We start from the raw sequence: 24,498 nt of genomic DNA, 5'->3' as shown, positions 1-24,498 counted from the left end.
AGGCTAGTGATTAAACAGCAATTGGTGGGCAGCTGATGTTGGTGACTTTTTGAAACATCCCAGTGGATTGCTGTGCTCCCTTTCCCACCTCCAGGAATATACTTGGCTTTGAAAAGTACTAGTCCATTTCTGCTCATCATCTCCCCGGACATTATAGCTTTCTTAATTTTAGGATATGTCAGGGTGCCTGCAGTTACCCCAAAAGGTGTTGTGAAATATTAGTGAAATTGAAAAGTGGAGTTCATAACTTTATAAAACTCTCTCAATTTGAAAATCATGTTAGTACTTTTTCTAGATGGAGAGAAATAAGGATGTTGTTCATAAAATTAAGTGAAATAATGAAACGGATTCACAAAGTTTGCTGTTTTCATTCAGTGGAGTATTTATTTATTTATTTATTTATTTATTTATTTATTTATTTATTTATTTATTTTTGTTAGGTTTATTCCTAGGTATTTTATTCTTTTTGATGCAATTGTGAATGGAATTGTTCTCTTGATTTCTCTTTCTATTGGTTCATTGTTAGTGTATAGGAAAGCCACAGATTTCTGTGTGTTAATTTTGTATCCTGCAACTTTGCTGTATTCCGATATCAGTTCTGGTAGTTTTGGAGTGGAGTCTTTAGGGTTTTTTATGTACAATATGATGTCATCTGCAAATAGTGACAGTTTGACTTCTTCTTTACCAATCTGGATTCCTTGTATTTCTTTGTTTTGTCTGATTGCCGTGGCTAGGACCTCCAGTACTATGTTAAATAACACTGGGGAGAGTGGGCATCCCTGTCTAGTTCTCGATCTCAGAGGAAGAGCTTTCAGTTTCTTGCTGTTCAGTATAATGTTGGCTGTGGGTTTATCATATATGGCCTTTATTATGTTGAGGTACTTGCCCTCTATTCCCATTTTGCTGAGAGTTTTTATCATGAATTGACGTTGGATTTTGTCAAATGCTTTTTCAGCATCTATGGAGATGATCATGTGGTTTTTGTCTTTCTTTTTGTTTATGTGGTGGATGATGTTGATGGATTTTCGAATGTTGTACCATCCTTGCATCCCTGGGATGAATCCCACTTGGTCATGGTGTACGATCCTTTTGATATACTTTTGAATTCGGTTTGCTGATATTTTATGGAGTATTTTTGCACCTACATTCATCAGGGATATTGGTCTGTAATTTTCTTTTTTGGTGGGGTCTTTGCCTGGTTTTGGTATTAGGGTAATGTTGGCTTCGTAGAATGAATTTGGGAGTATTCCCTCCTCTTCTATTTTTTGGAAAACTTTAAGGAGAATGGGTATTATGTCTTCTCTGTGTGTCTGATAAAATTCCGAGGTAAATCCGTCCGGCCCCAGGGTTTTGTTCTTGGGTAGATTATTGATTACTGTTTCAATTTCTTTGCTCGTAATTGGTTTGTTTAACTTTTGTGTTTCTTCCTTGGTCAGTCTTGGGAGGTTGTATTTTTCTAGGAAGTTGTCCATTTCTTCTAGGTTTTCCAGCTTGTTGGCATATAGGTTTTCATAGTAGTCTTTAATAATTCTTTGTATTTCTGTGGAGTCTGTCGTGATTTTTCCGTTCTCATTTCTGATTCTGTTGATTTGTGTTGATTCTCTTTTTCTCTTAATAAGTTTGGCTAGAGGCTTATCTATTTTGTTTATTTTCTCAAAGAACCATCTCTTGGTTTTGTTGATTTTTGCTATTGTTTTATTCTTCTCAATTTTGTTTATTTCTTCTCTGATCTTTATTTTATGTCCCTCCTTCTGCTGACTTTAAGCCTCATTTGTTCTTCTTTTTCCAGTTTCGATAATTGTGATGTTAGACTACTCATTTGGGATTGTTCTTCCTTCTTCAAGTGTGCCTGGATCGCTATATACTTTCCTCTTAAGACTGCTTTTGCTGCGTCCCACAGAAGTTGGGGCTTAGTGTTGTTGTTGTCATTTATTTCCATATATTGCTGGATCTCCATTTTGATTTGGTCGTTGATCCATTGATTATTTAGGAGCATGTAGTTAAGCATGTGTTTGTGAGCCTTTTTGTTTTCTTTGTAGAATTTATTTCTAGTTTTATACCTTTGTGGTCTGAAAAATTAGTTGGTAGAATTTCAATATTTTGGAATTTACTGAGGCTCTTTTTGTGGGCTAGTATGTGGTCTATTCTAGAGAATGTTCCATGTGCACTTGAGAAGAATGTATATCCTGTTGCTTTTGGATGTAGAGTTCTATAGATGTCTATTAGGTCCATCTGTTCTAGGGTGTTGTTCAGTGCCTCTGTGTCCTTACTTATTTTCTGCCCGGTAGATCTATCCTTTGGGGTGAGTGGTGTGTTGAAGTCTCCTAAAATGAATGCATTGCAATCTATTTCCCCCTTTAGTTCTGTTAGTATTTGTTTCAGATATGCTGGTGCTCCTGTGTTGGGTGCATATATATTTATTATGGTTATATCCTCTTGTTGGACTAAGCCCTTTATCATTATGTAGTGTCCTTCTTTATCTCTTGTTACTTTCTTTGTTTGGAAGTCTGTTTTGTCTGATATTAGTACTGCAACCCCTGCTTTCTTCTTGCTGTTGTTTGCCTGAAGTATGTTTTTCCATCCCTTGACTTTTAGTCTGTGCATGTCTTTGGGTTTGAGGTGAGTTTCTTATAAGCAGCATATAGATGGGTCTTGCTTTTTTATCCATTCTATTACTCTGTGTCTTTTGATTGGTACATTCAGTCCATTTACATTTAGGGTGACTATTGAGAGATATGTACTTATTGCCATTGCAGGCTTTAAATTCGTGGTTACCAAAGGTTCAAGGTTAGCCTCTTTGGTATCTTACTGCCTAACTTAGCTTGCTTACTGAGCTGTTATACACTGTCTGGAGATTCTTTTCTTCTCTTCCTTCTTATTCCTCCTCCTCCATTCTTCATATGTTGTGTGTTTTGTTCTGTGTTCTTTTTAGGAGTGCTCCCATCTAGAGCAGTCCCTGTAAGATGCCCTATAGAGGTGGTTTGTGGGAAGCAAATTCCCTCAGCTTTTGCCTGTCTGGGAATTGTTTAATCCCGCCATGATATTTAAATGATAGTCGTGCTGGATACAGTATCCTTGGTTCAAGGCCCTTCTGTTTCATTGCATTAAGTATATCATGCCATTCTCTTCTGGCATGTAGGGTTTCTGTCGAGAAGTCTGATGTTAGCCTGATGGGTTTTCCTTTATAGGTGACCTTTTTCTCTGTAGCTGCCTTTAAAACTCTTTCGTTGCCCTTGATCTTTGCCATTTTAATTACTATGTGTCTTGGTGTTGTCCTCCTTGGATCCTTTCTGTTGGGGGCTCTGTGTATTTCCATGGTCTGTTCGATTATTTCCTCCCCCAGTTTGGGGTAGTTTTCAGCAATTATTTCTTCCAAGATACTTTCCGTCCCTTTTCCTCTCTCTTCTTCTTCTGGTACCCCTATAATACGGATATTGTTCCTTTTGGATTGGTGACACAGTTCTCTTAATATTGTTTCATTCCTGGAGATCCTTTTATCTCTCTCTATGTCAGCTTCTATGCGTTCCTGTTCTCTGGTTTCTATTCCATCAATGGCCTCTTGCATCTTATCCATTCTGCTTATAAATCCTTCCAGAGTTTGTTTCACTTCTGTAATCTTCTTCCTGGTATCTGTGATCTCCCTCCGGACTTCATCCCATTGCTCTTGCATTTTTCTCTGCATCTCTGTCAGCATGTTTATGATTTTTATTTTGAATTCTTTTTCAGGAAGACTGGTTAAGTCTGTCTCCTTCTCTGGTGTTGCCTCTGTGATCTTGGTTTGCCTGTAATTTTGCCTTTTCATGGTGATAGGAATAGTTTGCAGAGCTGGTACGCATGACGGCTGGAAGAACTTCCTTTCTTGTTGGTTTGTGGCCTTCCTCTCCTGGGAGAACAGCGACCTCTAGTGGCTTGTGATGGGCAGCTGTGTGCAGACAGGGCTTCTGCTTCCTGCTCGGCTGCTATGGGGTTTATCCCCGCTGTTGCTGTGGGCGTGGCCTGGCTCGGGCTGCCCCTTTGCGAGGCGCTGGATTCTCGCAGGTGTGGATGTGGTCTGGATGTTGTCCTGTGTCCTCTGGTCTTTATTCTAGGAAGAGTCATCTTTGTTATATTTTAATAGATGTATGTGGTTTTGGGAGGAGATTTCCGCTGCTCTACTCATGCCGCCATCTTGGCTCCCCTCTGTTCAGTGGAGTATTTTATAATCACTAAAAAAGAATAGACTGATTTTTATGACTAGCTATGGTAGACTCTTTAGGATATATTAAGGTGAAAATAGAAAAATACAGAGCGGGATATATACGTATGTCATCATTTGTATAAAATATGCACACACAGAGACACACACAAATATGTGTGTGTTTATACATGTATGGAAATCTTTGGCAGGATTCACCAGAAGCTGGTTATGGAGGTGAGCTCTGGGGAGGGGAAATCATAGCTAGGGAACAGAGTGAGGGAGGTTTACTTTTCTCTATATTGCCTTTTGAATGTTTAAACACTGAACTGTGTGCTTATAGTACTTTTTTATTAAAAAATGAAAGAAAAAATAAGCCTTAAACATACATACACACACAACAATGATGAACTGGGAGACTAAATTAACTCTTCCCTAAAATGTTCTGCTTGCCCAACTTCTATTTAGACTGCAGAAGAACAGTCTGATTTAAGTTATTTTTCTCTGGCATTAATGTTTGGCACATTAGGTATGGGAAGTCACCTTTGCTTCCTTATCCTGATAGTGAAGGCTTAACAAAATGTCCATGAACTTTTTTTGGGTGAGCCTCCAATAAAAAAAGGTACAAACAAATTAGTGTCTTTGTTCACCTAATGGTAGAAGGTGTTTCTGCCTTTTCATTCCAATCCTCCCTGTCTTTAATGCAGCTAATCACTGAATTGTGTGTTTGACCTTTTAAAAAAGAAAATTCCCACTTACGTGAGTATTGATTGTATCTAAAATTCACTTTCCCTTGTTTCCATGAGTAGGCCAGAGGACATAAGAAATTATTCTGTAAGAGTCTATAGGCTGGTGTTTCATTTTCTTGTTGCATTTTCTGGTTTCCTTTGCAGGCCCCTTTTGGATATGTGCCACATTGGTCTTTGCCATAGCAATTAGTGGGAATCTTTCCAACTTCTTAATCCATCTGGGAGAGAAGACATACCATTATGTGCCCGAATTCCGAAAAGGTTGGTGAATAGCTTGACTCATTTGAAATGCTGTCAGTTTGTCATTGTGAGTTCCTTTTACCCACTTAGTTCTTGGGCCCCTGTCTCTAGGTGCAGCCCCTGCTTTCTGTATTTAAGAGTTCAAACATACCCACTGTCTCAGAATTTACCTCCTATCTATATAAAGCTACATAATCTTTTTTTTTTGGTGTGGTAAAATAGTCACAACATAAAACTTACCATTTTAACCATTTTTAAGTGTACAATTCAGTGATATTAAAGTATATTCACAATATTTTGAATCCACATAATCTTTTGGATAGCTGTAAGGCAAGGACCAGTAGCAGTTGGAATTTATCCAAAGAAAAATGTACAAAATAAGTAAAAAAACAGTGTGCATGAAAGTCTCCCTTGTAGCATTATTTGTATTATCCAAGTGTTGGAAACAGTAGGGGCATTGTTATTTAAGTCATCATGACTCAACCAGCTGGCTCTGTAGCCACTAATTATGAAGCATTTAGAGCAACACAGAAAGCTGATAATCCAAACCTATGCCTGTGCTGTTAGCCACTTCTTTAAAGGGAAGCCTGCAGGTGGTCAGGGCCTCAACGGGAAAAGGTCGAAATGAGTGTGTCTTCCCTGTTAGTTCTCGATAGAGATGCTTGCAGCAGTTCTGAGTTGCAGCTTACCTCTCTTACAAAAAAGTTCTATTCTCTGTAAAAAAAAAAAAAAAAAAAAAGAAATGAGTATGTCCTAGTTAGTGATGGGCTTGTGGATGATGCTCTTGTTTTGAAACTTTCTGTCTGTGGCAGTATTAGATAATTTAAAAAACAACAGCTTTCAGGGACTTGAATACAACAGCCACCCCAAAACGAGGATGTCTGGCTCTGTAGGAGATTGACCGGTGCATTTTCTCAGTTCTGTCCTCCCGTCCTTCCTCGCTCCCTGCCTGACTGCTCTCCTGTTGAGAGGCCTTACATAGGTTTTGTAAGAGCCTTGTCTCTGGGACCAGGTCGCTGGCTTCAAGCTACTTCTCCACCACTCATTAGCTTCTACCTCATTGACAAGTTATCTCATCTCTCTTGGCTTCAGAGTTATTATATCCGTAAAATGGGAATAATAATATCTATATAATGGGGCTATTGTAAAATTAAAGATATATGTAAAGAGGTTAGAATAGTAATGTATACAGAAAAGAGTTCTTATGTGTGTGTGTGTGTATAAATAGTTAATATTTATATATGCATATGCACATACACATATATGTGTGTATGGAGAGAGAGGGATTTACCTGTGTGTGTGTATGTCTTTCCATGTATCCTTTTCTTCCCCTCTACCCTCCATGCCCGTTTCCTCTTCTGTTCTTTTCCATCATGGAGTCAGACCTGGATTCAGTCCCAACTCCATTTGTCAAATGTCCTTTGGCTTGATTTTAGCTCACTAAATGTTATCCATGAGATATAGACCCTGTCTTTAAGTAGCTCAATGGTTAAGTAAAGAAAGACAGGTAAATGACTATTGCTGTAAAGGTATGTTAATTCCTATAGCATATATATATATATATCCACCCAGAGTTACTTAGCTATTAGTGGCAGAGCTAGGAATCATGGAGTCTGCATAGAGTCTATGCCCTTGACTATTACACATGCGCGCACACACACACACACACACACACACACACACACACACAAGCATATTGCAGAGAAGAAGGAGTGAATCACCCTGCCTGAGGGTTCAAAAGCAGGAAGGTCTTTATCTGTTCCTGTTCTCTTTGGCTGGATATAGGGAGTCATGGGATCTATGTACTAATGAAATAGTCATTGGCCTTTTAAATAAACATTTTTCCATTTTATGTAAAGAGTGTAAGTCACACATTCATGGTCAGATTCTGCTCCATTCCTTATTAATTATTTGACCTTGACCAAACCACATAGTTTCTCTGATCCTGTTTCCTCATCTCTAAAATGAAGATATAGATTATATGAAAGATGTATTTACACATCAGTTAACAGTGTAAAAAGCAATTCTTGATACAGCATTTAATATTTATCAGCCTCTTCTAAATTTACCTGTTTTTACTCATTTAATTCTAATAATCTTATAAGGTAGTATACTATTATTATTCCCATTTTACATATGGGGATGCTGAGGCAGGAAAGTTAAGTAACTCACCACTCAGAGTTACTTAGCTATTCGTGGCAGAGCTAGGAATAGAACCCATGGAGTCTGCATAGAGTCTGTGCCCTTGACTGTTACACAGTGTCTCTCAATAAACCACTCACTGTAATAGCTGTAGCCATCCTAGTAATTCCCTTCCCCTTCCTTTAGTTATCCAAGACGAAGGCAATGTGTGAGCAAAATTATGTTTGGCTTAATGAGGGAGTTCCCATTATGAGAAAATTGCTCTGGGAGCTAAAAAATGTTTTGGACTACCACGTGTCTTAACCAGAGTGACTGTAATTGCTAGGGGTGCCTTCCTTCTTGCCAAGAGAGTAAAGGGAATTACCTGCCAATTTTCACGTAGGAAGGGCTGGTGCCAAGGGCTTAGCCATGCTGTATGACTCTCCCCTCCTGGGAAAACAAGAAGGGGTGGGCCACTGCTGGGGAAGAGGATGCAGGGACAGTGACACACTGAACTTGCTGTTCAGAGGAACCACAAAATAGCATTTCTACCACAGAGATAGAATTATTGAAAGAAGAGAGTCAAACTGAAGAATATTTCAAGCAATTCATCAATGAGCTGGAACTCCCTGTTTCAGAGACAGAAGGAATTCTGAGGAGCGTGCAGAGCAATCTGTACCTAGAGCATTTTAATAAATTTGCTAAAGAAATCGGCATTGGCTCTTGTTATACTAGGAAAGAGGATGTGTTCTTCCACAAGGATAGTTGGCTTTTATTTGGTTGAAATGCCCAGTATTTTTAAACACTTGTAATGTGGCCCTCTGAAGGATTTCAGTTGCATAATTCAGTTGTGTAATATTATCAATTGTTAGTTATTAAACAAATTATAAAAACCATATGCGAGACTATTGGTCATCACTGCAAAGCCAAATGCTAAAACTTCATCAACTCAGCACACTTAGAGAGCACCTGTTGTGTGTCAGGCACTGTGCAGGCCCTGGGACTGTGAGGACCAGGAAGACACGGTCCTGTGAGCCAGTGAAGTAAGCGGATATGTGAGGAAGTACGTCTGGTGAGGAGTTAGAAGTGCTCTGACAGTACAGTAAAGGCATGATGGGGATTAAAACTTGTGTCCTGTCATCCTCAGTGTCCATAGCAGCCACAGTCATCTATGCCTATGCCTGGCTGGTTCCTCTCACTCTCTGGGGTTTCCTCATATGGAGAAACAGCAAAGTTATGAACATCGTTTCCTATTCATTTTTGGAGATTGTGTGCGTCTATGGATATTCACTCTTCATTTATATCCCCACAGCAGTAAGTACCACACTTAATCTGAGTGATACCCTGTTCTTAGTTGAAAATTCATCCAGCATCATTATTTTTAGCCTAGCTAACATTGATGTCTGCCTGAAAAACGCCCTTTGCATTTAGAAGTTCAGCAGGAATGGGAGCGAGCCAAGTGCCTTCACTGGATCTCGAGCCCTTCGTGAAGAAAGCATTCCGTCAGTCTGCATGCTGGTGGTGTTTCTCCAGGCTGTGTGGAGGAACCAGAGTGGCAGTAGGGGCCCAGCTGCTGCTTGATTCAGAAGCCTTTATAAGCATATGTGTCTGGAATGAACACATGCCTTTCTGAAATGCCTCCAAAACACCCTTCCCTCCTTCCTTTTCTTTCAGATACTGTGGATTATCCCACAGAAGGCTGTTCGCTGGATTCTGGTCACAATTGCCCTGGGCATCTCGGGCTCTGTCTTGGCAATGACATTTTGGCCAGCAGTTCGTGAGGATAACCGGCGCATCGCGTTGGCCACAATTATGACAGTTGTGTTGCTTCACACGCTGCTTTCTGTGGGCTGCTTGGTATGGACTCACACCTATGTTCTTCTGGTGCGCTTTAGATGCAGATGCGAAAAGACCTCAAACTGGTAGAGACTCAATGGTTGTCTTAAAACTAGCTCCATGAAATAAATGCCATTATAAGTAGACTCTTCCTAAATGAGAAGTGGTAAAGTCCTGACAATTTGATTGTGATCTCTGGCTTTACCTAATTTCTGAAATCTGGTTAGAATTTGGTGCCTGGCCGGAGGAGGTCTCAGGGGGATGAATGTTTGCAGATAGGTTGGGCATGGGGGTGGGGTTTACCTTGGGATGGCCTTGCTGGTTTTCAGCACATATCTAGAAAATGTTTTGAAATTAAAATTTTCAGAGATGGACAGCTTGAGGTCAAATAGAGGAAAGGGAAGATTTTTTAAGGTAAATGATATTTATTTAAAAGAGTTTTTGAATTATGTGTTTAGGTATCTTTTTAGGAAGTACACTTGCTTTTGAGCCAGACAGGCCCAGACTGGAGCCCAGCTCTGTTGCTCACTGGCTGAGTAAGCTCAGGCAGGATGCCTGACTTTTGCTGTTCATGGCCTTACCAAGGCCTGATGCAGGCTTTAACAATACTGAGTCCAAAAATGTAAAGGTCACCAGTGAAGGAAAGGACCTGCCTGCAGGGAGATGCCTACATTGCACAGGTCCAGGCCCTTGGTCAGGTTTTGCAGTTATGAAGTCAACACTTTTTGGCACCGTTTGATTCTATCATGTTTTTGAGTAGACAACCATGGTCTCATTAAGTGCATTAAAACCACCCTGATACTTTATCATTGTGTCAAGTTCTGAAACACAGACCTGGTTTACGTGACTTTACAACATGCCTCAGCTTTAAACTCTTGAGACAGAGGACTTTGGGTTTGACCCGTGGCAGAGTGACACTGTTAATTTCTGGCACTTGGAATCTTTGGGCTGGTCCCGTGAAATGCTGCTCGACTCTTCTGTGACCCTTCTGTCTGCCAAAGGAGAATGTGCTTTTCCTTATAGCTAACTTACTACAATGCCTCTCCCTGTGTCTTCCTGTCTCTCTCCTGAAATGTGTTCCCATTATACACCTAGCTGAGGAACTGGTCAAGAGGAGGCAGGAGAAGAGGCATTACGCTGTTCAGTTCTGCAAAGAAGAGAAAGGAGTGAGGCAGATTGGACAATGGGGCCGGGAGGAGGCAGTGTTACTATTAAGAACATACTTCACCTGGTACCTGGGCTGGGGATAGAGCCACATTGCAGGCTACACTGGAGAATAAAAGAGCATAGATTTTGGAGCCAGACACAACTGGATTGAAATCCTAGCTCGGAGACATAGTTGTGTAGCCTTGGGAAAATACCTCTTTGAGCCTCAGATTGTACATCTTTAAAATGGGGATAGAATTGCCTAATGCAGGATTATTGAGTAGATTAATGATCAAGTATGTGCCTAGTCCACTGTAGCCTCCCCAGGTAACTTGTTGTTGTTAAGTATTGGTGGAATTAATGAGTTAATGAGTCATAGAATTATACCTTGCCCTTGGAGATCTTTGTTTCCAACCCCTTCATTTCACTGGTAAGAAAACTAAGGTGCATGAATAAGAAAACACAGGCCTACAGATAGGAAAACTGTGGACTGACTTGTCCAAAGTTACAGTTATGAGTACCAGCACAGCCAAATTTGGAACCATGCCTCTTGGCTCATTCTATCTGATGAGGATTTTCTCCATTAGCCTGGAAGAAAGGCAGCATTTCAGCATAATGGGAATTTTGTGGCTCATTGCAACTTCTGAGATAACTGGTAACTCAGAGATAACCGGAGGGCCTTCCAGATAGGGGCATGGCCCCTGTCCGTAGCTTCAGTTTGGAACTGTTCTTTCCCTGCCCCAGAAAACAGGTGTCACAAGGGGCCATGGGAAAGAAGACTTTTAAAACTAATGTAATTGCTGTTAGAACTGCAATACTAAATAGAACTGCTCTCGGTATGTAACAAAACTAGAGGGGGTTTACAGCTAGGAACTTTGAAATGGACTGTTCAAGAGTTAATAGGGAAGAGGAATAGCTTGGGAAAGCTCCAGGGTGTCGTGTTGGTGCCCCCTTCTGGCTGATAGAGAGCAGACCTGGCGAAATGGTTCTTGACTTGGTAGGTTTTTGTCTCTTCACCTTCCTAATGCCCTGACTGCAGGAGGGAGTCATGAGCATGCAGTGGTCCTTGCTTTATTAAAGGATTTACCTTTCCTTTGAACAGCCGGTGTTCAAGGCTAGTGAGATTGTTATTTTCCTGGGCTTCTGGGTTAGAATTCTCAGACCTTGAAACAGGTGGGCAGATCCTCCTTGATGTTTTCCCTCTTCCACCTCCTTCGGATTTTTGACAGTTAAATTAAAGATGGTGCATGGAAGCAGTTATCAAACTTTTCATTTCTAAGCTGAAGAATTATGAGGTAAGGCCTGCCTAGCACTGTCTTTTTAAGGTCTTTATTGAGAGCCAACTGGTTTAGCAGCAATCTATCATAGTTCAGTTCATTAAATATTGACTGTTTGCATAGTGTGCCAGAGCCTGTGTGAAGGGCTGGTGACACAGAGACAAGAAGGATGCAATCTTTTCCCTGGAGGAGAGGCTGTATAATGTAGTGATTAAGAGCTTGAGCCTTGGAGTCAGAAGGACCTCACTTTGAGTCCTGACTCCACCACTCATTAGCCATTAACCTGTCATTCAGGTTGACCGAATGACAGTCTCTCTGAGTGTCAGTTTCTTATCTGTCAAGGGAGGATAATAACAACAACCTCACAGGGTTGTTAAGAAGAATAAGTCATATGTAGCAAGTGCTCAATAAATGGTAGCTAATAAAAAAGTCACTCACAGTCAAGTGAGACAGACAGAAATAGATGGTTGTAGTTCATTGGATGGTGGATGTGGAGGGGGAAGCATAAGAGCCACAGAGCCCAGCGGTACTGTTGACACAGAGTCGAGAAGACTCACTCAGACCATTGGTTTTTAACTCTTCTCATGAACCTCCTTTTCAGGCATACTTTTTTGATTCACCAGAGATGGACCATCTCCCAACAACTACAGTTGCTCCAAACCAAACAGTTGCAGCAGCAAAGTTCAGCTAAAGAGGAAGTAAGTGATTCTATTTTTATCTTCTTGCTGTGTGGTATAGTAAAAAGTGGGCAGGTACTTCAGTTTGTTACCATTAGCATCAAGAGCAGAGACGGCCAGACCCTTTTATCTTTCTGTACAGTTAGGTATAGGATATGTACACATGCATGTCTGTACATGAGTGTCCCTCTTGCCGAAGCTTTAGTTGTGAAGTCCACATGGTCCTGGCTTTATGGATTTGGGAAACATGAGCTCTCAGATTCTTCCATAAAAGGAGACCTGCCTTTTTGGCCCAGCATCCCCTCCCCTCTTCTCCCTGTCCCTTGCCCAGCAGCACAGTATCGGTTTCTTCCATTTGTTTACAGTCTTGGTGGTTTTTTGTTTTCCCTGTGACTTCTCAACCTGGCCTCAAACCCTGAGTATGACCTCTCTTGACTTAACTATTGGGGTTCTCCAAAACTTACACGTTCTCACGCCTGGTTTGTTCTCTGGGCCTCTAATTATTCCACTGTCAGTGGCTAGCTCAGGGGTTAAAGTCCAGGAGAAAGAGCCAATTCCTCCCTAGCTTGTTGCTTGTCTCCGTTTCACATCCTCAGTACACGACTCTGTGGCCCTGCTGAACTTCTTGCTGTTGCCACAGCACATCAGGCCTTGGCACTGGCTGTTACAGATGTCACAGGTGTCTGGAATGTTCTTTCCCTTCCAACAGTCATCACTGACCTTATTATTCCATTATGCATTGTATTACATATCACTCTATTAATTGTGCTCGAAACACCATTCACTGTCTATGTGTCCATCTGCATGGCCACTTGTTCACTCATTTGTTCATTTGTCCTCCATGTACTGGTGTGTCTCCCCAGTGAGACAGCTCCGTAAGAACATTAATAGGTGTTACTCTGTATCTGTCTTGCCCACCTCAATGACCTAGGGTGCTCAGTAAATGTCTGTGGAGTGGGTGAATAAAGCCACACTCTACACATGATCTCCCTGTGGACCAAAATCTTTACTCTGTTTTGTAATCACAGGCCCTACAAGTTGACAAGATATGATAGGTCAAACAAAGGCATCCCCAGTGGCCTTGTTGGTTCGAGCACAGTTAATAGAGTGATATGTAATACAGTGCATATGACAATGCCAAGGCCTGATGTGTCCTGGCCAATGGAATGACTAGGGCACTATTACAAATGAGTTGGCTGAAGTTACCTACCTGTTAGAGGCAGAGCTGGGACTCAAACAAATCCAGGTCTTCAGGAGGCAATTCCTGAGGTTTTTGCACTTTCCCATGTTTGAGGCTGATTTTCTTTTTACCAGTTTAACTTTCAGGGTCCCACTTCTGGCATTTGGCTTTTTTTTTTTTTTTTTTGAGCCTGCTTGTCTAGAGATGCTTTAGTCCAGAGAATGCATACTTCTTTGATTGTACAACCTATCAGTTAAGAATTTGAGGACTGTATTAATTATCTGTTGCTGCCAAACAATATTACTTCAAACTTAGCAGCTGTTTAAGGCACACATTTGTTGTCTCACAGTGTCTGTGGGTCAGGAATCTTGGCATATCTTAGCTTGGTTCTCTCCTTCAGATTCTCTCACAAGATGCACTCAGAGTTTTGGCCTAGGCTGGGTCTCATCTGAAAGCTGTCCTGGGGAAGGATCTTATTCTAAGCTCCCATGGTTGTTGGCAGAACTCACTTCCTTGTGGCCTGTTAGACTGAGGGCCTCCTTGTTGACCATCAGCTGCAGGCCGCGCGCAGTTCCTTGCCACACAGGCCTCTCCATATGATAACTGACTTCGTCAAAGCTGTAAATGGAGATAATCAACAGAGAGTTGTTAGGAGGAGTTACAGTCTTATGTAACATAATCATGGAAATGACATCTCTCACCTTCACTGTATTCTTTTGATTAGAGGCAAGTCATAAGTCTTGCCTACTCTCAAGGGGTGGGAATTACACAAGGGCAGGAATACCTAGAGGCAGGGATTGTTGGAGGCTTTTTAAAAATAAATTTTAATTCTGTAGTAGCTCCCTCTTATCCACTGGGAATGCATTCCAAGACCCAGTGGATGCCTGAAACCATTGGTAGTACTGAATCTTACATATATTTTTCCCTATAGATATATACCATGGTAAAAGTTAATTTATAAATTAGGCATAGTAAGAGATTAACAACAATAATAATAAAATAGAATAATTATAACAATATAAATGATGTGGAGTCTCTCAAAATCTCATTATACTTACCAAGTAGTTACTGTACTTAGTATATTACTCACACTCCTTCCTCTTGTGATGGGGCAAGAGGATAAAATGCCTACCCGATGAGATGAGTGAGGTGAATGATGTAGGCACTGTGATGGAGCCTTAGGCTACTGCAGAGCTTCTGACACTACGTCAGGAGGAGCATCTGCTTCCAGACTGGTTAACCACAGGTAGCTAAAATTGTGGAAAGTGAAATCATGGATAGTGGGACACTACTGTGTTTTATTTTTCAGTTTTATTGAGGTATAACTGACCAATAACAGTATAAGATATTTAAAGTGTACATTGACTTGATATACATATACATTGTGTGGAGACCATCTTGGAGTCTGGCTGCCACAGTACACACCTGTAGTGATGTGTGTGTATTTGAAGTATTTATATATCCTATTGTCAGTCCATATAGTTACTATTAAAGCTTGCTTCCTTATGTTTTTGTGAAAAATAAATCTTGGCAGAAGTTCTGACATTGTCCTTCCAGCAGCTCAACAGACTGTTTTTGGAACCCTTGCCTGAGAATGAGCATGCAGTAGCTTGTTTGCATTACAGCTGAATTGTCTACACAGTTGCCTGGCTCATCCCGCAGATGGATTCCATGGACTGTTAGCAGAGAAGGTCCTGGGGCAGGGTGCGTCTCTTCCTTAGATTGAAGTCTGTAGGCAAGGCCTGAGTATTACTTGAGTTGGGCTCCCCAGTGCCTGGCCTAATGCCCTCCTGGCACAGACAGAGCGACTGATGGGTGGCTGGGGTGACCTTTTGTAAGATTGAGAGTCAGGATGTGGGCTTTCAACAGAGGTGCCTTGGCTCCCTGAGTTCTGGATCATTTACTCTCTGATTCAGCAGTTATCTGAGACTAGTCTATGGCTCTGTGAGCCAGGCCCCAGGGACCTAGGAGATCAGATCCAGTCTGCCTCAAGGAGCCTTGGTCTGTGGGCAAACAGGTAATGGCCAGGCTGGGTGAGAAGTGCCACAGCCTCCCTGTGAATGGTGACCCCCATGGGAGCACAGAAGTAGTGACTGACTTGGTTGGGGAAGGCTTCGCAGAAGGGGTCTTGTTTGTACCAGGTCCTCAAGGTTGTGCAGAACAGTCAGGTACCCGTGTTTCTGAAGAGTAGTCAGCTTCCCATGGTGTTTTGGAAGGGGAGGATATAGGTTGTTCATGGGATACAGTGATGCGATGTGAGCTCACATCACGGAGAACATAAAAATCTGAGTCCAGCAGGAGAGCAACAGAGGTAGAAAACACTGGCAACAGCCCCTCAGGTCTCTGGCTTGGCCTGAATACCCCACATCAGCTTAGTGAGGGGTCCTCTCAGCCTGCTACTGAGCTGGGACTTCGGTCCCTTCCTTACATTTTAGTTATGAAGGCTCCAGACCAGTGTCCCACATGCTATGAACCTTCAGCGAGTCAGAAGCTGGCATCTGAGAAGAGGCTGGCCATTGGGGCCTTGAGACCTCCCATCCTGATTTACACAGGTTTGACCCCTCTGGGCTCTGCTCAGATCTGTCAGCTCGGGTGTCAGTGTCTCCGTTTGTGTGTCAAGTCTCCAAATGAGATAGTGATGCAGTGTCTCTGGAGCCTCCCTGGCAAAAGCATCATTTGCTTTGCCAATAAGAGGGGGCTGTGCAGAGCCCCAGGCACTGCCGATTTATGAGCTGGCTTGCCTTCTACTGGAATCTCTGGGCTCCCAGCTTTCACTGAGAAAGGATGGCTTCTGTCTCATCGATAACCTCCTCATGTAAATCTGTGCATTGGAGGGCTTAGGCTGGAATGCTTTACTGGGACAGCGTTAACCCCTTTTCTCCCTGGAGCCTGAGGATCATGGGGGAGCCTCCAATTATATGTAATCAGGGAAGCTACCCCTTCATTAGTCATTGAGATAAAGAATATCTTTCTTAATCCCTTCCTTCCTTCTTCACTCCTTTCTGTTTTTTAAGTTATCACCTGAGGGCGCTGCCATTTCTTCTCTAAGCCAAGGCCCTGGTGAAGCCTGGAAACTACCTAGGGAATCTGAGGAATGGACTATATGAAGCATCCAGACTGGGGCTGCCTTCCCAGGAACAGTGACAAGTGGGTCTGTCCAGAGGAGGGCACCCAGCAGATAATTATATGGCAGTGTGATAAGGGCTTTAAATAAGAGATGAGCAAAGGGCTTCGGGAGACTCCTTTGTAATTAAAACCCTCCTGATTTATACATAGGATTTATATACAATTATCCTTTTCACTCACTGCTGCCAACAGTGATCACTGTATAAGCTAACATGACAAACCCTTTTAGTAGGTTTGCACACATTAATTCCTTCATTTTGAAATCAGCTTTAACTCAGTGCAATAATCCCCTTTAACACAGAATCCAAACTTGCATGACTTCACACCCCGGCTAACACTATTTTCTACCAGTGCCACCATCTTTTCCACACCATGTCTGAGAATCCATTTTCAGTTCCTGGGCTTTCTTTCTCAGTTTTCTTCTTTGTTCTGTTCCTTTGAGGTAAATTGGGAGAACTTGGGATGGAGAATGGGTCAACTCAATAATCTTTTTATTCTTCTCTTATTTAGTGGAAAATTTTAAACCTAGGCAAAAGTAGGGTGAATAGTATAATGAATTCCTATGTACCCATCAGTCACTTTCAACAGCTGTCAACTCACAGCCAATCTTGTTTCATCTACACACTCATCTATTCCCCACCTCTTTCTCCATATTACTTTGAAGCAAATCTGATACTTTTTAAATAATCATAATACCATAGTCACATCTAAAAACATTATAACTCCTTAGTATCAAATATATACTTAACTGTTTGAATTTCATATTGTAATTGGTTAATGTACCTCTTAAATGTGTTTTAAATTGCAGATACCTACTCTATCTCCCTCTCACTTTCCCTTTGCCATTTCTTTGTTGAAGAATTATTTATCCTTTAATTTCTCACTGTCTGGGTTTTTGCTGAGTGTCTCTCCATGGTGTCATTTACATATTACTGTGAATTTGTGGTTGTATCTAGATTCAGGATTACTGTTTGTTTGTTTTGGTAAGATTATATGTGCTGTTAAGTGTTTCTATCCATAACTCACAATGTCTAATTATTTCTCCTTTTGATATTAGTGGCCATTAATAAGAAATGTCTAGATCTATTAATTTATTAAGGGTTTCAAATGGTGATAATTCAGTTCTTTCTTTGTTTATTAACTAGAATATGTCTTTAATAGAAACTTCCCTTCATCTACAATTTGGCTATCCTGTGATAATAGTTTATATAAGAAAAGCAAGAAAAATGATTATTTCGTTTTATTCCCCTACTTCCAAAACAGTTGCTGGCTTACGAGCTGCCACAGTGACCAGTTTGAGTCCATTGCAAGTGTTATGCTGAATGATGTTCAGATTGTCCTGTCTTTAGCCAGAGGGAGCCTCTTCAAGTCCTGTTGGCATGGCCCTGGGATAATTGCCTTGCTATGTTATGACAAAATGTTCCAGTCTCATTTTGAACATTTCCTCTTCTAGACCCAGACTGAGCCATTTCTTGAAGGAGCCTTGATTCTGTTCACTGGGGAAATAGTATTTCCGGATCCCAATCTGGATGCTAGTCGCATTCACTGCAACTGGCTTGGTTGCTCCTAACAGGCCTGTGTTGTGTTGGGAGCCAGGAAATATGTTTGTTGTTTGCTTGTGTTTCTGTTTTTGTTTTTTTTTTTAAAGAAGATACATTGTGAGTTCATACTCACACTTCATTTTGTACTATAGAGTTTTTACTAAATCGCTTTTACCTTCTCTATTTCCTTTCTCCCATACTGAGGATCTCACTTCTCAATGATAGTAGCCATGATAGGCTTAGACTATTGAATAAGTGCTTGATTGTTTTATCCTACCATGTACTCACAACAAACAGTAACAACAGTAAAACACTACACTAAGTATAGGCATAGCTCAGATGTTGTGGGGTTGGTTCCAGACCATAGCAATAAAATAAGTAGCACAATAAAGTGAGTCAAATGAATTTTTTGGTTTCCCAGTGCATGTAAAATTTGTATTTACATTGTGCTGTAGTCTTTTAAGTGTGCAATGGCATTACGTCTAAAAAAACAATATACATGCCTTACTTAACAAGTACTGTATTGCTAAAAATAGATCTCTATCATCTGAGCTTTCAGCGAGTCCTAATCTTTCTGCTGGTGTAAGATCTTGCTTTGACGTTGATGGCTGCTGCCTGATCACAGTGATTGCTGAAGGTTGGGGTAGCTGTAACAATTTCTTAAACTAAGACAACAATGAAATTTGCTGCACTGACGGACTCTTCCTTTCATGAACTATTGCTCTGTAGCATGCCATGTTGTTTGATAGTTCTTTCCCCACAGTAGAACCTTCAAACTGGAATCAGTCCTCTCAAAACCTGCTACTGCTTTACCAAGTAAGATAATGTGATATTTTAAGTCCTTTGTTGTCACTCCAACTATCTTCACAGCATCTTCACCAGGAGTAGCTTCCTTCTCAAGAAACAGCAAAAACAACTGCTCATCTGTGCAGGTTCGATCCTAAGATGCAGCAGTTCAGACATATCCCAGGCTCCACCTCTAATTCTAGTTCTCTTGCTGTTTCCACCACATCTGCACTTAACTTCCTCCTCCTACGTCTTGAACCCCTCAAAGTCATCCATGAGGGTTAGAATCAACTTCTTCCAAACTATAAATGTTGATATTTTAACCTGTTCACATAAATCACAGATGTTATTTATGGCATCTAGAAGGGTGAATCCTTTCCAGAAAGTTTTCAGTTTATGTTGCCCAGATCCATCAGAGGAATCACTATCTATGGCAGCTATAGCCTTATGAAATTTATTTTTTAAATACTAAAAGAAATGGTCCATGGGGTGTAGAATGGATGCTGTGTTAGCAGGTGTGAAAACAGCATTAGTCTCCTTGTACATCTCTATCAAAGCTCTTAGGTGACCAAGGTTCATTGTCAATGAGCAATAACATTTTGAAAGGAACTCTTACTGAACAGTTGTTCTCAACAGTGGGCAGAAAATATTCAGTGAACCATGTTGTGAACAGATGTGCTGTCGTCCAGGCCTTGTTGTTCCATTTATAGAGGACAGGCAGAGTAGATTCAGCTTAAATCATGACCCTAGGATTTTTCTAAAGATAAATGAGAACTGGCTTCAACTTCAAGTCACCAGCTGCATTAGCCCCTAACAGGAGAGTCAGCCTGTCCTTTGAAACTTTGTACTGACTTCTCCTCTCCAGGTATGAAAGTCCTAGATGACATCTTCATTCAATAGAAGGCTGTTTTTTCTATACTAAACATCTGTTATTTAGTGTAGCCACCTTCATGAATAATTTTAGCTAGATCTCCTGGATAACTTGCTGCAGCTTCTACATCAGCACTTGCTAATTTCAATATTGTTGTGTCTCAGGGAATGGGGAAGCCTGAGGAGAGGAAAAGAGATGGGTGAATGGCTGGTCAGTGGAGAAGTTAGAACACACACAATATTTGTTGATGAAGTTCATAGTCATATATGGGTGCAGTTCGTGGTACCCCAGAACAATTGTAGTAGTAACATCGAAGATTGCTGATTACAGATCACTGTAAAAAATACAGTAATAATGAAAAATTTGAAATCTTGTAAGAATTACCAAAATGTGACATGGGACAAAGTGAGTAAATGCTCTTGGAAAAATGGCACCTATAATCTTGCTTGATGGAGGGTTGCTGCAAACCTTCAGTTTATATAAAATACAATACCTGCAAAGGACAATAAAATGAAGTATGCTTGTACTAAGAATAGTACTTTTAAATCTTGTGAGGTTTTTTTTTTTTAAGTTCTGGAATTCTCTTCCCTAGCTTGTCTACTTGGAAACTTACTATGTATTCTTTAGGACCCACTTTCAGATACCCTCTTCTTGGTGAAGTTTACTTCTGTGCTCTCCCATAGCTCTTTGTGTATTCTATTATGGCAGTTTTCTTATTTACTGTAAATCCACAAACTGAGAATTCCTTGAGGACAGAGTTTGATTTACTAGTATAGTCCCAACACCCAGCAGGCATTTGGGAAAAGCTTGATTTTGCACAAATGACAGTTGATATACATATCATGTGGCACCCAAAACTTTATTGGATTCCTTTGCCAAGTTACTTGGGAACTCTTTACTTGTTTATTCATTGGGGCCTAGTCTTTGCTACTCTGCTGGGCTACTGGGGTGAACAATGGAGATAGGTCCTTACCTTCCAAGGTTTTGCACCCCAACTTTATATCTCGTGCATCAGACAAACTAGAAGGCCGTGCTAAATTAGAGAATCATGACTTTCAGAACTGCTGGTTGGAACACCCCAGATCAGACAGTGGTGATGCTCTCCAGGCTTGGGTGCAGGGCTGGGTCCAGGAAGGGAGCAGGATATGCCATTGCCAAGGTGGGAAGCCAGAAGTGGCCAAGAAGCAGGTCCTTGCCCAGCAAGAGGTGAGGGAGCCCTGGCTGATGATGATATTACGGACCAAGTCTAGCACAAAGGACAGTATCATCTACCAAAAGTTGGCAGCAGGAGAAAGGAATTTTCTGTCTTCACATCTTTCTCCAGTCTTGACATTAATTTGGAACAGACAGCTAGAAAGATGAGAGACAAACAGTATATATTTATGAAAATAAAACCTTTAGTGCCTGCCCTGTGGGCTAGTGTGTCCCTACCTTTATTTAGAATTTTCCAAACTGCAGCTGATGTTCACCAGAAGGTCAGTCAGCACTGTAAGTTCTTCACTCCAGCAAATGATAGCATCCCACCCTCTCTAGCCACTTTTGATAGATATGTTGTTGGCAACTTCTCCATCTTGTAGAGTTAGGAGATGTAGACAGACAGGCCTGTAGCATGGTCAGATGCTGACGGCTGGTTGTGATACTGTTCTGCAGAGGGCTCCCAGGAGGCTTGGCTTATTCTCTGAGGTGGAAGGCCATGCATGAGGAGCCCCTCTCTGCCACATTCCTTAATCTCCCTTGAGTTTAACTCTATCTGTAGCCTTCTTTCCAAGTTCCCGTCTCTTGCAAATCCCCAAAGAGGCATACCAAAAGATGCCTCAAATTCATTATGTTCAAAGCTCAACTCATCCTCCCCTACAACCAGACCCTGCTTAAATTTTCCTGTCTCTGTGAATGACACCCTCGATACTGCCCGACTTCAGACTAGGTTATATTCTATACTACAGTGCCTTCTCACAGTATCTTACAATTGTAATTACGTAAATTATGTGGGGTTGGTTTTTTTGTTTTGTTTTTGTATTTGTTTACCCTGTAGTTTCCCCAGCTATACTGTTTAAGTTTCTTGAGAGCTGGAACCATGTTTGCTTTATTCATCATTGTATTCAGTGCCTGGCACGTGAGCCCTCAGTCGGTCTTTGTTGGATTATCCACCAGTCACCCAAGCTAGAAACCTCGGCATCAGTGTACATTCCTTCCTCTTATCTGCCACATCTTACCTGTCTGTGACTTAGGTATTCTGCCTCTCCAATATTTCTCAAATCTGTCCTTTCAGTACCACACCCAGCGTTCAGGACCCAATCATCTCCCACTGGGACTATGGTAATAACTTGATGGGTTTCTATGTCTCCTTTCTTTCCCTCTGTCCGCTTCATCCTATATGTAGCCACAGGGGTCTTTGAAAATGTGTAAATCTGACTGTGTCTTTAACTCTGTCAGTCCTTTACTTAAAACCTTTTTGTTTTGGCCTCCTATTTTCTAAAATACAAATCCAAACTCCCTGGATTGCCAAGATCTGTCCCTAATCTGTTTGTCTTGCCTCATATCCTGCCATTGTCCCCTATTTAACCTTATGTTTCAGCAACGATATACAGCTCTCCAGTTCCCAAATCCTTTTATGTCTCTCCATATTTACCTTATTTTTCTTCCTCTAGCACCTAACACAGAGCTGTCACAAGGAAAAGAGAGAAAGAAGGGTGGGTAAAGGTAGCTTTGAGATCTGGGTCAGAGAAAGTCACTGGGTTTCCAAAGAAATAGAGGAAAACTTTAAAAAATACCATTTCTTAGCAGTTAGTCTCCATAGAGCTCATAAATCAGGGCTCAAGGCTCTAGATTTTGGATGCTGGTGGTGGCAGACTGCTCTGGTGTTGAAGCTGTACCTCTAAACATAAATACCCTTTTCTACGATTTAGGTCCTTTCTGTATGGGGGAATCTTCATGTGGAAAGTTACTCTTTTTGTTTTTCAGTTCAGTATCTTTTGGGTGTGCTGCTTTTGGACATGGCACCCGCTGCAGGGATGCAGAATGACCAAAGCCAGCAGGAAATGGATGGAGCGACACCAGCCCCAGCACCTAGAGGGGCTGCCCTGGAGCCCCACCACTTCTCCAACAAGCAAAATTAAATGTTGGTCAGCATATGTGTCTTTCAGCTCTTCTCTCTCTGCTACCAATTATCATTTTGACTGCTGACTGAGGTACAAGGGAATGGGTTAGATGCGCCGAGCGCCCTGCCATTTCCTCTCCCCACCAGGTGATGTGCTTCATGTTAGGTACGCCCGTAATACCTGAAGTGGATCCACCCTAACTTCTCATGTCTTTCCTCACAATTATGTATAGATTACATAGGTGATCCTCTTTCCTCCAAATGCTTGACATCCTAAAGAGGCCAAATGGTGGGAACTTTGGTTGGGATTCACTGGAAGCCTAAAAATTTGTCTTTGGTGACCTGACACTGGGTAACTGAACTTAATGGTCGCAAAATAAATACCTCACATAAGTCTGTGTCTGGACGACTTTATGAATTTGACCTCAAGTTCTTCCTCGATGTTTTATCTTTAGTGTGCTGAAGGCTGCTGGGAATCTGATTAAATGTGCTAGCTGTTGGGGTGTAGGGGTTAAAATGGACATCAGAATTTTTCATCTGGTAAGTATGGAACAGTGGGTTTAAAGAACGTGGTCACTTACACAGTATTTTGACACACATATCTTAGAAAATTATTGAGGGCACTATGAATTCCTTTTCAAGGTGGCATGACTTCCTGGCTAGAGTGCCTTAAAGGGAGAACCAGGGATACCTCAAAGATACTTTTTTATACTTTTTATTCAAAATGTAACCTCCTGTGAGTTCGGATTGCTGATTCCTTACTCTTTCTGTTGTTCCAAACTTCTCTTCAGGTCAGGAGTTTCCTCTCTATTTCTGAGACAGCCAAAGACACATTTGAACTTAAAAGGCTGATCACGCAGATAAAAGAAGATGCACACAAATTCAGGCTACAGTGAGCTTAAGGTCACCTTGGCAGATCTCCATCAAATGCTGAGTATCCCCCCATTAAATTATTCAACAAATATATATGGTGCACCTACTGTGTGTTGATCACCATTCTGGTGGGGCTAGAGCAGCAAACAAGACAGACAATTTCCCTGTTCCCACGGGTCTCCCAGCCTGGTGGCGGCGGCAGAGCAGCTGCTGGTCTCAGCTTCTCCAGGGCAGCCGCCCCTCCTTTGTACGACTTGTCGGGTCTCTGCGGGTCTCTGCAGCTCTCACCGGTGAGTCCCAGCTCCACTCCTGGGCCCGTCAGATCAGATCTGAGCGTTTGTCCCTTTGTTAACTTCAGATGTTTGAAAGTAGCTGTTCTGTGCCCCCTGACTCCTCCAGCTGTATGTTTCTTTGGTCTTCAAGAACTCTTCAAAGAACTTGGTGTCTGTACTTTCTGGTCACCCTCTGAACTGGTAACCTGGCTCACTTGCTCTTTGTTACTCAACTCCTGCTGCCCAAGGCAGGCATTCCTGCACATGTGGCTCCTGTGAATTCCCCTGTACAAGGCATCTGCAGCCTCCCTTCTGCTTCTTACCAAAAGTGCCAGGATATTTTTCCTATTGAGGAATAGAGCATATTGTGAAATAGTAATATATATGTATATGATCTGCCCTGGTCCCTGACATAAAGTCCTTAAAATCCTTGTAAATAGGGGTACTTGGATAATCTTTAGCTTAATATTTGGTCTTTGACCCCAGTTTCTGACACAGAGCTCCTAAGACCTTTGGATTTCCTGGATGGTGG

The 24,498-nt window shown here is 41.6% G+C and overlaps 1 protein-coding gene across 3 annotated transcripts in view; it reads left to right on the top strand.

Moving 5' to 3' along the window:
* YIPF1 (Yip1 domain family member 1) overlaps positions 1 to 23,244 on the top strand; it is a 48,231-nt gene extending 24,987 nt beyond the window's left edge. The window contains exons 6-10 of one of the 3 annotated variants that reach the window (XM_017658484.3): positions 5,068 to 5,184; positions 8,432 to 8,598; positions 8,959 to 9,141; positions 12,145 to 12,241; positions 22,686 to 22,853. In XM_017658484.3, the coding sequence (XP_017513973.1) occupies positions 5,068 to 5,184; positions 8,432 to 8,598; positions 8,959 to 9,141; positions 12,145 to 12,234 (557 nt within the window). In that variant the 3' untranslated portion in view covers positions 12,235 to 12,241; positions 22,686 to 22,853. Of the gene's footprint in view, positions 1 to 5,067; positions 5,185 to 8,431; positions 8,599 to 8,958; positions 9,169 to 12,144; positions 12,242 to 22,685 lie in introns of all 3 variants that reach the window. The other 2 variants (XM_037021861.2, XM_037021859.2) reach the window with 2 other exon arrangements.
* Positions 23,245 to 24,498: the final 1,254 nt, after the last annotated feature.

This window comes from Manis javanica, chromosome 4 (assembly GCF_040802235.1).
Source record: "Manis javanica isolate MJ-LG chromosome 4, MJ_LKY, whole genome shotgun sequence".
Taxonomy (NCBI): Eukaryota; Metazoa; Chordata; class Mammalia; order Pholidota; family Manidae; genus Manis; species Manis javanica.
This window is presented reverse-complemented; position numbering and strand designations above follow the sequence as displayed.